Source organism: Sphaerodactylus townsendi, linkage group LG02 (assembly GCF_021028975.2).
Source record: "Sphaerodactylus townsendi isolate TG3544 linkage group LG02, MPM_Stown_v2.3, whole genome shotgun sequence".
Taxonomy (NCBI): domain Eukaryota; kingdom Metazoa; phylum Chordata; class Lepidosauria; order Squamata; family Sphaerodactylidae; genus Sphaerodactylus; species Sphaerodactylus townsendi.
In genome coordinates this window covers 85,170,184-85,182,919 of record NC_059426.1, presented here as the reverse complement: position 1 = coordinate 85,182,919, position 12,736 = coordinate 85,170,184, and the positions used below count along the sequence as shown (strand labels likewise).

Genomic DNA, 12,736 nt, shown 5'->3' with positions numbered 1-12,736 from the left:
AGTGAATATTAAGCCACTCTCACAACAAGAATTGGCTGCCACACCACTCCACAACTCCCCAGAAACTAGCAGAGGAAGTTAAGAAAACATCCTCCTGATGTTAATTTCAGTGCGCTACACACACAAAAATGCAGCCAATCACATCCATAACACATTCAAGAAACCCAAGTTTTTGCTCCATGTCATACACAAAACTATACTGCCTTCTGCAGTGCTCACACTATGTCGGATGAACAGTTTGCTGTTCACATGGTCACTTTATTTTATATTCCCAATCCTACTACATCAGCATTCAGTTTTGTATTCCAAGTTCTATTGTATTATTCATAGTATATCTTATGTTCATACTGTTGATCACATTGTCATTTAATTTTATACTCCTAGTCTTACTGCATTGTTCATTCAGCGTCCTACACAGCATGATTACTTTCTCCTCCCCTTCTGTGCTCTGTAATCTGCTTTGTGTGTAGGATACTGTAAGTAGGATCTTATTAGGAAATTTTTGCAATGCAATGTTAATACTTATGCTATGCTTCAGTTCTTTCCTTCAGATTTCTGGTTGGTGTTGACTTCTACAATCCTAGTTCATCATTTATTGAACTTCCTATTCTGTTGTTTGTACTGACTCACTCTGTGTAATCTGTCCTGAGTCCCTGTGAGAAAGGCAGACTACAAACAACGTAAATTAAATAAAATGTTAGTCTCAGTGAAAAAAAGGTGGGCTATAAATAAGCTTAAAACAAAATATTGCAATAGATACTGAATACGTCCTCAACTTTTCATTCATATGCCCTGGAAAGTTTTGGCTCCCCGCGAATACCATATGCCAGCCACATTCTGGTTGGGGTGTTCACCCACAGAGTCAAAACCCTGAACAGGTCATGAACGAACCCACTCATCCCACATGCAGCATACAAACAGGTGAAATGCATTAAACATACATTACTGAACAGATAAAGCAAGTGTAATGCAGTAAAATTTGTGAATACCAACAGACTGAATGGGGGGATGCTGCAGCAAATATTGGGGTGGGGAGATTCTTTTCCTATATCCAAATCAAGAAGTCCAGGGTCAGGGTAATAACTAAGAATAGGTTGCTAGTGTAAACCACTTTGTGGATGGGGAACAGTCTGTCAAAATAGCCAGAGCTCCACTGGAGTTGCTTCAAGATGCATGAAAGGAGCTCACTGTGTTGCTATTGCTTTATGGTGTGGGGTGCGGGTGCGGGTGAGAGAGAGGCAGGCTCAAAGCCAAAGTTGGGGAAAGACTTGATAGACAAAACTCTGTCAGTGGAGCCAGCATATAGCATTATGGTAAAAACAAACCAGGAACGATACAGCACTGGTATGTAACATGAATCCAGGTCCATTTCTTGGTTTCAGATCCTGGTTCAAGATACAGAAACAATCCTTTGTTAGTGTTGTGGTATGGGTTCAGATGATCAAATGATGTGGTAAGTTTAATGAAGCAGTGGTTTTGTGTAATGTCTGAATACAGTTGCGGTGTCTCTTTGAAACAACATATATCATAATCACCAAACTAGTGTACGATTAAAAAACCCAGTACAACCGGATTATAAATATGAGGGCTTACTCTATAATCTCCATTCACATACTGTCCCAGTTCTCGGTCTCGCTTCCTTTCATCTGACTGACGTTTCAGTCCCCGCACTGATGTGTGCCTGATTACAGTGGCTTCCCTGGGAAGAGGGGGGATGGCTGGAGGGGGGTCATCAGGACTATACAGCTGTGGGAGAGGCGGCCGTGGTGGTGCTTCATCCTCCTGATCAAATGTAAAAAAGCAAGAGTTTCATTAAATCTGACAAAGCATTTTTTCATTACAGAGCATAGTGCAGTGGTGGCGAACCTTTGGCACTCCAGATGTTATGGACTACAATTCCCATCATTGGCCATGCTGGCAGGGGCTGATGGGAATATGTGAATCCACTAACTTTATCCTGGAGGGAGGATATAGGTCACTCCCCATGAAACTTTTATGAGTGCTATTTCAGTATATGCAAATTTACAAACAGCAACTTCCCTGGTAAAGCCCAGAAAATAATCCGTATGAATTTCAACTTCATTGTTTCATCCCTCCTCCAAGAGTGTTTCTTGGAATTTCTCAGTTACCTATCTGGCAGGCTAGGTATCAAGAGTATTATAATTCTAATGTAGTAGAGATTTAATTAATTAATTTGTACACAAAAAGAATCCATTTCAGATCAAATTCTGCATTTTAATTACAACATACAACAGTGGATTGTGATACTTACAACCTTTGGCTTCAATTTTACAGATGACTGGACTGAAGGCTCAACTTTTTTCAGTTGCTGAGATGGAGAAAACATTCTAGGCTGTGAGTAAGGCTGCGGAAAGAGTCTAACTTCCAGAGAGGATTTGACAGGACTAGATGGTGGACTTCGCTGAGTTGAAAGATTATTGTTTGCTGATGTGAGTGTAGGTGCTAGTGAAGGCACTGAAGGCTTAGAAAATGAAGGCACTGTTTTTCTCTCTGCAAAGTGGAACACACATTACACAAAGGTACATTGAAGAATTTGCCTGCATAATGAATGTCACCAAATTATATTTGTGTATGTGTGTGCTATCAGCTCACAGCTGATGTACGGCAACACTGTTATGGTTTTCAAGGCAAGAGACATTCAGAGGTGATTTGCCATTGCTTGCCTCCAGGTGGGCTGAAAGTGTTCTGAGAGGATTGTGACTGGCCCATGGTCACCCAGCAGGCTTCATTCATATGGAAGAGTAGGGAATCAAACCCAGTTCTCCAGATTAGAGTCTGCCGCTTTTAACCACTAAACCACACTGGCTAAATATTTTGCTTTTGGAAATATATAAAATTATACAGGATAGCCACTATTTTGTTGCTGAATTCAAATTGCAGCTATGGGTTGTGTATGGTAAATCTAATGAGAAGCTGAAGAACATGGAAGGCAGGACAGAATTCTGCTAGACAATTAAGATCTATATAAAATAATCCAATTGTGATGAATGATTTTGTTGCCTTTTCTCAACAGAGGCAACTAAGGACACTCACTATTTAGGATTAAAACTGAACCAGGGAGATTTTTTTGGTGATATGAATATCTTTGGCCTAAAACAACAAATAGAAGTATTGCAGGAAACAAGCCAGTTTGCCGAATGGAACATTTGACCATATTAAGAAACCTAGACACAGTTTTGAATGTCTGAATTGTATTTATTTTACCTGGATTTTTTATCGACTCTATGATAATTTTATAGTTGGATTTATTTGCACTTAGGCCAGCTGTAACATCTTCAATTCTCCATAAATCTTTCTGGATTTGTGTTCTCTCCTAGCAGGTAATAAAGATTGAGGAAAAGAGAAATAATTAGCCATGGTTATTTTGGTGAAAAACATTTTTCCTTTTTTAAAAAAGCAAGCCCTGGTTTCTTGATCACAGCATTCCTTCAAAAGAGAGCTTTTATAGCATTTGCCATTGTTTTACAGAGTGGTCTTCTGACTCATAAGATCTAGCCTCCAGAATGGTAGCAACAATGGATGCTGTCTCCCTACTGCCCAATGCAGATATGCTTTTCAAAATACTGTAATGAAGCAGGCTGGGGCAAAGAAAGAGGTTAATATACAATCATCTTAGTTCAGATTATCAATTTATCTATTCTTACATAACATGTGGGGGGAAAAATCCAGCCAACTGGAGCCAGAGACTTTAAATGGTGGCAACTCCATGTTTGGATTTCCTCTCAAGTGGTTTTTCTGGCAATCCTTAGATGTCACATAAAATCTTTTAAATTCAGCTAGACTTTTTAGATTATTGTAAGTTTTTTAGTTTGGGGTGCTGTGTGGTTTCCGGGCTGTATGGCCGTGTTCTAGCAGCATTCTCTCCTGACGTTTCACCACAGATGCAGGCAAAACGTCAGGAGAGAATGCTGCTAGAACACGGCCATACAGCCCGGAAACCACACAGCACCCCAGTGATTCAAGACGTGAAAGCCTTCAACAATATATTTTCAGTTTGGGTTTGGTAAGGCGTTTATTGGATTTTAGGGTTTATTTTGGACATTTTATTATCTTTACACACTATCTTTTACACACAGGTGAAAAACAATATATTAATATTTTAATAAATATATGTATATAGTGTCGATGTATGAATAGATGAAATAGCATAACCAATACACATGCAGTCAAACAAAATGAATCACTAAGAAATAAATAATGTAAGAAATAAATTACATAAGAATTTTTGTTATAACATTTCTTCATGCTCTGTGCTTGCTGACACACTATACTGGATAATGGCTACTATAATAGATATAGGTTACTAATACGATCTACAGAAGAACAGGCTGTTTATCTGTCACTGATAATCTTTGAGTGGTCAGTGATTTGTGCAGCCACATGGATAGGAATTAAGCATGCATACATTCAAATGAGAGAAACCTCTAGAACTAAGTGCAAGAAGATTTTGGGTGGGAAAGAGTTCTTTTCCTGTACTGCCTTGCTTATTTATGTAGTACATAGATGCAGTGTTGACTGTTTGGATTTTGACAGTCTAGTTGCGTAGATGAGGGTAGAAATCATTGATGTATCTGTAAATTGCTGGCAGCTCCAGGGCCTTGATGTGGAGAGTAGCTTCTTGGGCCATTCATGGATGACTGAGGGAGTGTCCTCAAAGACTTCCCCATTCCCATAATAAAGCATCTGTGAAAGGCAACATCTGGGTTGCTTGAAGATGCCTGGATGATACCCACCACTATAGCAAGCTGCGGAGCATGGTAGGAACATAAAATATTCAAGACACACAGTGAAAGATAAGCTTGAAGGTTCCACTGAACCTGGGTTGTAGAGGGCACTTATGAAGGGGTCACAATCATAGCAAAGCCCTAGGAGGCACTGGATCTGAAGGGTTTAGTGGGTGGGTGTGCGGTTGAATAGAAGCAGAGTGCCAAAGGCATAACGCTGAGGGCTCTGTCTAATGGAAACCATTTTTGAATTGATAAAAGCCCTATAAACTTGATTCACTTGATTGACACAGTGTGTAACAGACTTCCCTTTGTGATACACTTCTGAAGATGCCAATGTGATCCATGCAACAGTCACCTCCAGGCTGGATTACTGTAACTCGCTCTACGCCGGCCAGTCTTGGACTGTGATTCGGAAACTTAAGCTTGTTTAACATTCAGCATCCAGGCTCCTTACTGGAGCATCCAGCCAGGACCAGATTACACTGGTCCTGTACCATCTTCACTGACTGCCGATCGAATTCCAAATCATGTTCAAAGAGTTGGTTTTAATTTTTAAGGCTGTAAAGTGGTCTCGGACCTGCATATCTGAAGGACCGTGTCTCCCCATACTGCCCCATCAGGTCCCTCCGTTCTTTGGAGGAGAACCGGTTGGAGGTCCCTGGCCCTAAAGACACCTGGCCTCCACGAGGGCCAGGGCCTTTACAGCCCGGGCCTCTATCTGGTGGAACAGGCTTCCTAGGGAGGCCTGCTAAACTGTACTATTCTGCCAGGCGTTTCCAACTGGTCAGCTGGGTTGATTGCATTATCCCCATATTACTTTCTTGGCCTCTTGGCGGGAAGGGGGGGGTGTTCATCGCCATCTATTACAGTTTTCTGAGTCTATTATATGTTTATATTATATTGTATATTATATGTTATTATGGTTGTTTTACTGTTGGTTTGGTTGTTTGCCACCCTGAGCCCTGTAGGGGAGGGCGGGCTACGAATGTAAAGAATGAATGAATGAGTTCCTGGAGCTCTCTACAAACGGAAAATCCTTTGTTTCAACATTCAGACATCAAACTGGGATCTGTGAGCAAACTGTAAACAGTTTTCTCACCTGAGAGAAAAATGATCTGTTCATCTGTTCCTGTAAGGCTTGCTTCAGCTGGTTTACATCTTTTTCTAGTTTCAGATATTCATTCCATGCATTTTCCATTTCCTATTGACAAAGACAAAACTCTCATTATCATCTCCTATAAGCAATAAAATATACAAAGTACTCTAAACCAACTTTAAAAATTAATCTTTTACTTTTTGCATTGTATTACAACCCTATGCATGCTAACATCTACTGAAGAGATGCATAGGGTCATTCTATGAGAAAGAAAGTTAAAACCAAGCTATACATTATGGAAGACATGGATTCAACACATTTCTGCCAATGCTATTTTAGAGAAAAATGTGGATTTTAAAAATTGCTGTGACAGCACAATCTCACTGGGCCTGTAGCACAGCTGCAGTAAGTGATCTTGTCCCCCCCACCCCCGTGCGTTTTCAAGAGCCAAATCAACAGTTGTTTTAATACTTGAAAATATACGGTAGTCTATCTACTTCAACCCAAACACATTTTGCTTGAAAAAATACATTGAAATAAACAAACATATGAACTTTTCTACAAATGGTGATGATTCCTCCAGTGCAACAAGCACTGTCACTAATCAACTGTCACTAATCCACTTTTTTAGAAGTTATTTGCCTGATCCTTGTTTAGATATATCAAATACTTACTGTAGAGACTTTGGATATTTCAGCCCGAATATGTATAAGATCCTCCTGCAAAAGTCTTTGCTGGTATGAAATTTTCTCTGTGTGTTGTGGTTGTTCTTTGTACTGTTCCATCTGCCTGTGTAACACTTCTAAGACGGATTCTAACTGATCCTAAAGAAGTGATTTTTAAAAAAATTAAAAGCAGCAGACAATGATTTAAGAACAATTCAAATATACATGATGTTTTAAATCCAATTTAGATTCAATCATTGTTAACACTTTATAAACTTTAATCAATTGGTTGGATTCTAGGTAGTGTTCTTCATGAAGAAGACACTTGTGGGTGTAGAACTTTCCCACCATTTCCATTCCCCAAGTAATTCTCTGAGACTGCTGAAAAGATGATGTTGGAGGCCATGGAACCCATGCGTAGAAGATGACATAAGGCCAAGGGGGCTGTAGCAAGGAGAAACAACTGGATGAGATCAGTCCTCTGGTGAAATTATACCTCATCCCACAACTAACTTGCTTGAAATCTATAGATTTGGAAGATGAATGTTTAATTTGCATTCTGATAACAGAGGTTAACTTAAAATAGCCGTCTCATGTTTTTTAGACAGTCTTTTAATCTACTGCTACCAGTAGATGCCAGAACACATGAGAAATGAAATTCCTTTGGCTGCTGATATCCTTTGACACCCCTTTTCAATACACTCAACAAGGCTTATAGCCCAAACCAGAGGCTGTGCCACCTCCAGAGGACTTCCACGTGGTGCAGGGAGGCAACAAAATCCAGAAAACTCCCAGCCAGCTGAAAGTCCTCCAATGGGCCAAAAGGAGAACAGGTCTTGGCAAGCCTCATGTAAACTGACAATAAAGCAAGCAAAGAAGCCAGAAATTGAGCAGATTGCTAAACATATTAAGCCCAACAATAGCTACACATATCAGGAGTAGCGAGATGGTTGAGCCATTAAATGACAAAGGAATGAAAAGACTGCTTGAGGAAGACAGGAAGTAGGGATGGAAACTGATCAAATTATTTGTGTCTTTACTGTAGAAAATGTGCGCTGTGTACCCATGCCTGAGTCACTGTTTTGGGAAAAGACGTCTGAAGAACTGATTCAACATGAGGTGATGACAGATGAAGTTCTAGACCTTATGCATAAATTAAAAACTAGTAACTTTCTAGGGTTCTTCAAAAAAACTCAGATGTTACACCATGATCTTCCAGCAACATATGTAATTAGATAAAACTGACCCCCATGCTATAGGACTAATCCAGGAATTATGGGCCTGTTAGCCTAATGTTTGTTCTGGTTAGAAGAAACCATTATTAAAGATAGAATAATTACAAACACAGAGATAACCAAAGTCTGAAGGGAAAAATCAGAAATTGATTCTGCCAAGGGTAGTTCTGTCCTACTAACATTTTGGAGTTCTTTGAGAGGATTAAAAAAAACATGTGAATAAGGTAGGTATTTTATACGTGGACTTCTAAACGACTTTTGACAAAGTTGCTTGCCACATATTCATAAATAAACTCAGGTGTCATAGTATAAGCAGATAAATTTCTAAAGTTAGTTACAGTACATAAAAATTGAAAAATAAAAAAGATGAGGAGTTTAAAAAAACCTAACTATTGAAAAAGATCCAAGAAAAAAGGCAGTCTTGTAATACATTGTCAGGATATTTTGGCAGGCAATTTTGGAGTCTCCTATAAACATTTGGGGATGGGGGGGGGGTTGTGCAACTCCTATAAACATTGCAGAAACATGTGCCAAAGTGGTGGCGACGGTGGATGAGTGAGGAGGTAGGAAGAGGCAAAAGAAGACACAGAAGAAAGCATATGTGATGGCAGCAGGGAGGGAAAAAGTAAGCAGTGTGGCAGCAAGATGATTGGGGAGAAGAAAGAGGGGGCCAGCAGAGGGACATGATTTACTCACAAGTTACTAATTGAACCCTCACTTGTTATCATATCTTTGCCAAATGCCTATTTTAGCAGTTAGCCTATTTTCATCCATCTTTTTAGTGCATTTTTTACACCTTACCATAATGTCAAAAACATGCAATGTCACAATTATAAAACACAAACTCTATTTTAAACAAGGGCCACTTCAATCATATTTACTTTATTTTCCTTAAGAGCTCTTATTTTGTCTTCTAAGTCTTGTAGCATCCTGTCTTGCTCACAGAGAACACTTAACTTCACCTGAAAATAAGAATACACATAAAATTAGAGTAGTGAATTTTGTTTGGCTTAGGAGAACCACTGTACAGCAAGTTTTTGTCCTTTGTAAAGCAGTGTTTCATACTTACATCAATATCACTTTCTGCAATCTTGATAGGTTTTGTATTTCTTTCTTTTATTATATCACGTCCAGTTACCTAAAAATAATAATTTGAGACTAAAATTTAGAAGTGATAAAAGGACAACAGCAAAGAAAAGTATACTTATATTAAAGTCATCACCATCTGTAAATTTTGGATAATTTATACTAGGATTATTACAAATGTTTTACATAAAAATTGAAATCCTACAAAACATGACAATTGGTTGTTAGTTAATTCTAGAGATTTATTTCAACTGCGTACAATTCTAAAATAATTTTGTAATCCGGAAACTGCTGCTTGCTGGCCAAACTCAATAAATCTTACGTAGGAGCCTGACACACAACATTTTTGTGGGAACACATAGGATAAAGCAAAACATACTGTGTTGCATATTGGAAGCAAATTGTACCAAGCTGACCCTAATCAACTCCGTTAATATTTTCACCTCCATTAACGGCCTGACATGAAGTGTCGAGGTTTCATGGGCTTATTCAAATATACAGATTTTTTAATATGCATTCATTTTTACAAAAGTTATCATTGGTTACAAAGAAGTGGACCTGGTTGTGATATACAAGTGGTCTTTTTATTGTTTTTCTGTAGTGAATCAGAAGTTGTTATTTTTAGTTCCCAAGCTTCAAAAACAGCTTCCAATGTATTTTATTGGGGGAGGGGGTGTGGAATTGCTTTTTGTCTATATCCTGCTGCACAAGATTCCACATTCCACATGAGCCCTTCAGGGATAGGGCAGGGTATAAATATAAATTGAAATATTAAGAGAGTTCACTGGTTCAGCGTACCAGTACTTGCATGGAAAAGCCAGCGACAAGGAGGTAGTGTAACTTGAACTTTTGACCTGGCCATTGAAAGCAATGGAAACATTTTTCTTTAAGCGTGGACCACCTATGGAAGCTAAGAGCAATCCAGGGAAAAAGAAGCATAGAGAGGAAAATACTCTCAGGAAACTAAGCTCATTTTGAGGTTCTCCAGCTTCATCAGCAGCAGTGAAATGAGGCATGAAACTGATTCTGTAGTGAACCCCAGGAAATGCTGGGATGCCTAGGTTTCTTCATCTTACAATGATATCAACTATTTAAGGCAAGTTATCTTCAATTTTCATCTTAACTATAAGTCAAAGTATGCACAGTCTGCATGCATAAAAGGTTACGACATAATAACTGATTTAAATGCTTCAATACTAAGTCTGTGGGGAAAAGTGGCTCTAAAACAGCAAGAAATATCTGGAAGAATCTTCCTTCTCTTTGTTTATGTACAAATAAATTACATTTTTACAGTTTCTATACTTTTCTTTCAGAGCAAAGGAGTTGTTAATTGGATGAAACTATTTTTTGGAATGTGAATATCTTTTCCAGGATCAGGATCACTCTATATCTGCAGCTGGACAGAAGGGAATGTACATCCATGGATGTACACAACACTCAGGCACAGTCCTATCCAGCCCCACCGATATCACAGTATGCTGCTATTGTACTGTCAAACCCTGATTCACATCAAAGACCCAGTCTTCTCACTGCAGATATCGGAAGAATCGGGTTTTTTTCAAAAGGCAGACTGTCCTCAGGAAAGGGGAAGGAGAATAAAAACGAAAGGGGTTTTGCTAGTTATCTTCATATCAGAAAAGCCAAGGTAAAGGCCTCACTAGAATATTGGAACAGGCTGAGAATTTCATAGGGAAGTTCATCAAGTGTTTGTCCTGCTTTAGCTGACCAAAGTGACAGGAAATAAATTGTTGGGAGACAGCACTTTTTTCAGGTGTGAGTAAGGTACCTCCAATTCTAAGTGTACACAAGGGGCAAGTATCAGAATCATCTGATCATCTGCGTTAAGATTACCAGCTCTGGGATGGAAAATTCCAGATTTGAGGTGGAGCCTGGGGAGGGCAGGATTTGGGGAGGAGCATCAGCAGAGTATAATGCCTTAAGGGTCATCCTCCTAAGTGGCCATTTTCTCCAGGGGAACTGATTGCTCTGGTCTAAAGACCAGCTGTAATTCCGGGAGATTTCCAGGCCTCACCTGGAGGTTGGAATCTTCTCTTGCATATTCATTACTGAACAACAACAATGAAAGGCTGGCATCCACTGTGCAAAGTTCCACTACACATTTTTGGAACTTTACTATGAGCCAATTTTCAGATATGACACTGTGTAAAGCAATCATTACATTATTTAACATTACATTTAAGTCGTAAACAGTTTTGGCTTATTTATTAAAAATGCCACCTCATATAGTAAGGGAGCTTCTTGGCACCCTGAGCACATGTGCTCATCCATAGTATTATCCTACATAAGTATGCTTACATCTTTCATGTTACTACTGTCAACAGTCATGTAACGACCCAAAGGACCCCCAGAATATTATTTATATATATTTCTGCTTTAAAATCATATTGGCAAAAGCCAGTTGCCAAAAGCACTCCTATGGGTGTAGGTAGCAGCATGTCAAAAGGTCAAAACTACTTTAACAAAAGCTAAGATAATGAGTTACCCCAGCATAAACCTGGAGGTCTCATTTGAGTAACTAGAATGCTTGATTACCTCACCTTGCAAAGATACTGTTAACAAAGAATATGGAAAGCCACCTCAGCATCAGATTCTGCATTTCCCTATCTCTTCTGGAAGCCAAGTAAGCAACAAAGGGTTGCTTCTCTGCATTTCCCTCCCTTTTGTCATGACTGTCCTAAAACCACTTACCTCATCCTGAATCAATCAAGCCTCATTCAAATCTGAATACTGAAGGCAGAGACTGTAAGAGTTACTTTGCCTAAAGCCAGTCTGTGCTTCCTGATATAATCTAGGACCAATTGACTCCCATTGTCCCGGGTTTAGCAGTAGACCAGCTGACTAATGACCTCAGCACCCCCAGACCCAGCACAGATGTGAAACGTAGTGTGATTGGTTCCTTTCCCATCAAGGAACAACCCACCTTATAAAAGTTCAGTTTACCTGCAACATATTGCTCATTTGCCACATGTTCTTGTCTCTGTTGAGACATGAATTTGTCCTTCATTGGGTTCCTGTGCTGGCATGGAATCCCTGCCTTCTACTTCTACCCTTCTAAGAATCGTTAGGTAAAGTATCACCCCAGAACAATCCCCATTCCCTTCTCTATTATCCAATCTATCTTTAAAACCTTTTTATATCTTAGGAACTTGAATGTATGTGCCCTTATGTCTCACTGTGTGTTTGTATTTTTAAACAAATTTATATAAATATTTTAAATTCAATTTGGACTCTTGCTTCTCTGTGGAATATCCATTGCTAGAATTCCTTCCCCGTAGATACAGTCTAAAAGATCTCCTCTCGGCCCCTCTCGCTGCCAACGTGAGCGTTCATTCCCCATTGATCTACTTTTAAAAACTATATGTGTGCTGTTACACTTTTTAGCAGCTGGTGGAGAATCCCTTTAATAAAACCCTTACCCCTGTTAAGGCCGTAACAGTCACATTAAACTATGGAATATTTCTGTTCTTAACATCTGAATACCTTTTCCTTTTCTTCACACATGAAATGTTTTATTTGAAATGTTTTATGCTGCTCCAGACCAGGTGCTCAGGAGCAGCAGCAGCAGAAGGCCATTGCTTTCACATCCTGCACGTGAGCTCCCAAAGGCACCTGGTGGGCCACTGCGAATAGCAGAGTGCTGGACTAGATGGACTCTGGTCTGATCCAGCAGGCTAGTTCTTATGTTCTTAAATGGTCAACAAACATTTTATGATACATTTAGTAAGGCTTATGGACCCCATAAAATTATATCAGGGGCCTGATCCTACCTACAACCTGAATTTATACTTTGCAGAAAAGACTTCTGGCATAGTGGCTAAGAGTGTGAACAATGAGCTGTAAAATCAAAAACTCACTTTACTCATAGCAAAATGGTATCTTTCTGCT

At 39.3% G+C, this 12,736-nt stretch overlaps 1 protein-coding gene across 9 annotated transcripts in view; it reads right to left on the bottom strand.

Moving 5' to 3' along the window:
• The window catches only part of PLEKHA7 (pleckstrin homology domain containing A7), a 185,199-nt gene that overhangs the window by 26,567 nt on the left and 145,896 nt on the right, over positions 1 to 12,736 (bottom strand). For all 9 annotated transcript variants that reach the window (XM_048485551.1, XM_048485543.1, XM_048485544.1 and 6 more), the window contains 7 exons: positions 8,814 to 8,882; positions 8,626 to 8,706; positions 6,519 to 6,668; positions 5,848 to 5,949; positions 3,226 to 3,334; positions 2,273 to 2,511; positions 1,594 to 1,782 (listed from right to left, as the gene is read on the bottom strand). In XM_048485551.1, the coding sequence (XP_048341508.1) occupies positions 1,594 to 1,782; positions 2,273 to 2,511; positions 3,226 to 3,334; positions 5,848 to 5,949; positions 6,519 to 6,668; positions 8,626 to 8,706; positions 8,814 to 8,882 (939 nt within the window). The remainder of the gene's footprint in view (positions 1 to 1,593; positions 1,783 to 2,272; positions 2,512 to 3,225; positions 3,335 to 5,847; positions 5,950 to 6,518; positions 6,669 to 8,625; positions 8,707 to 8,813; positions 8,883 to 12,736) is intronic.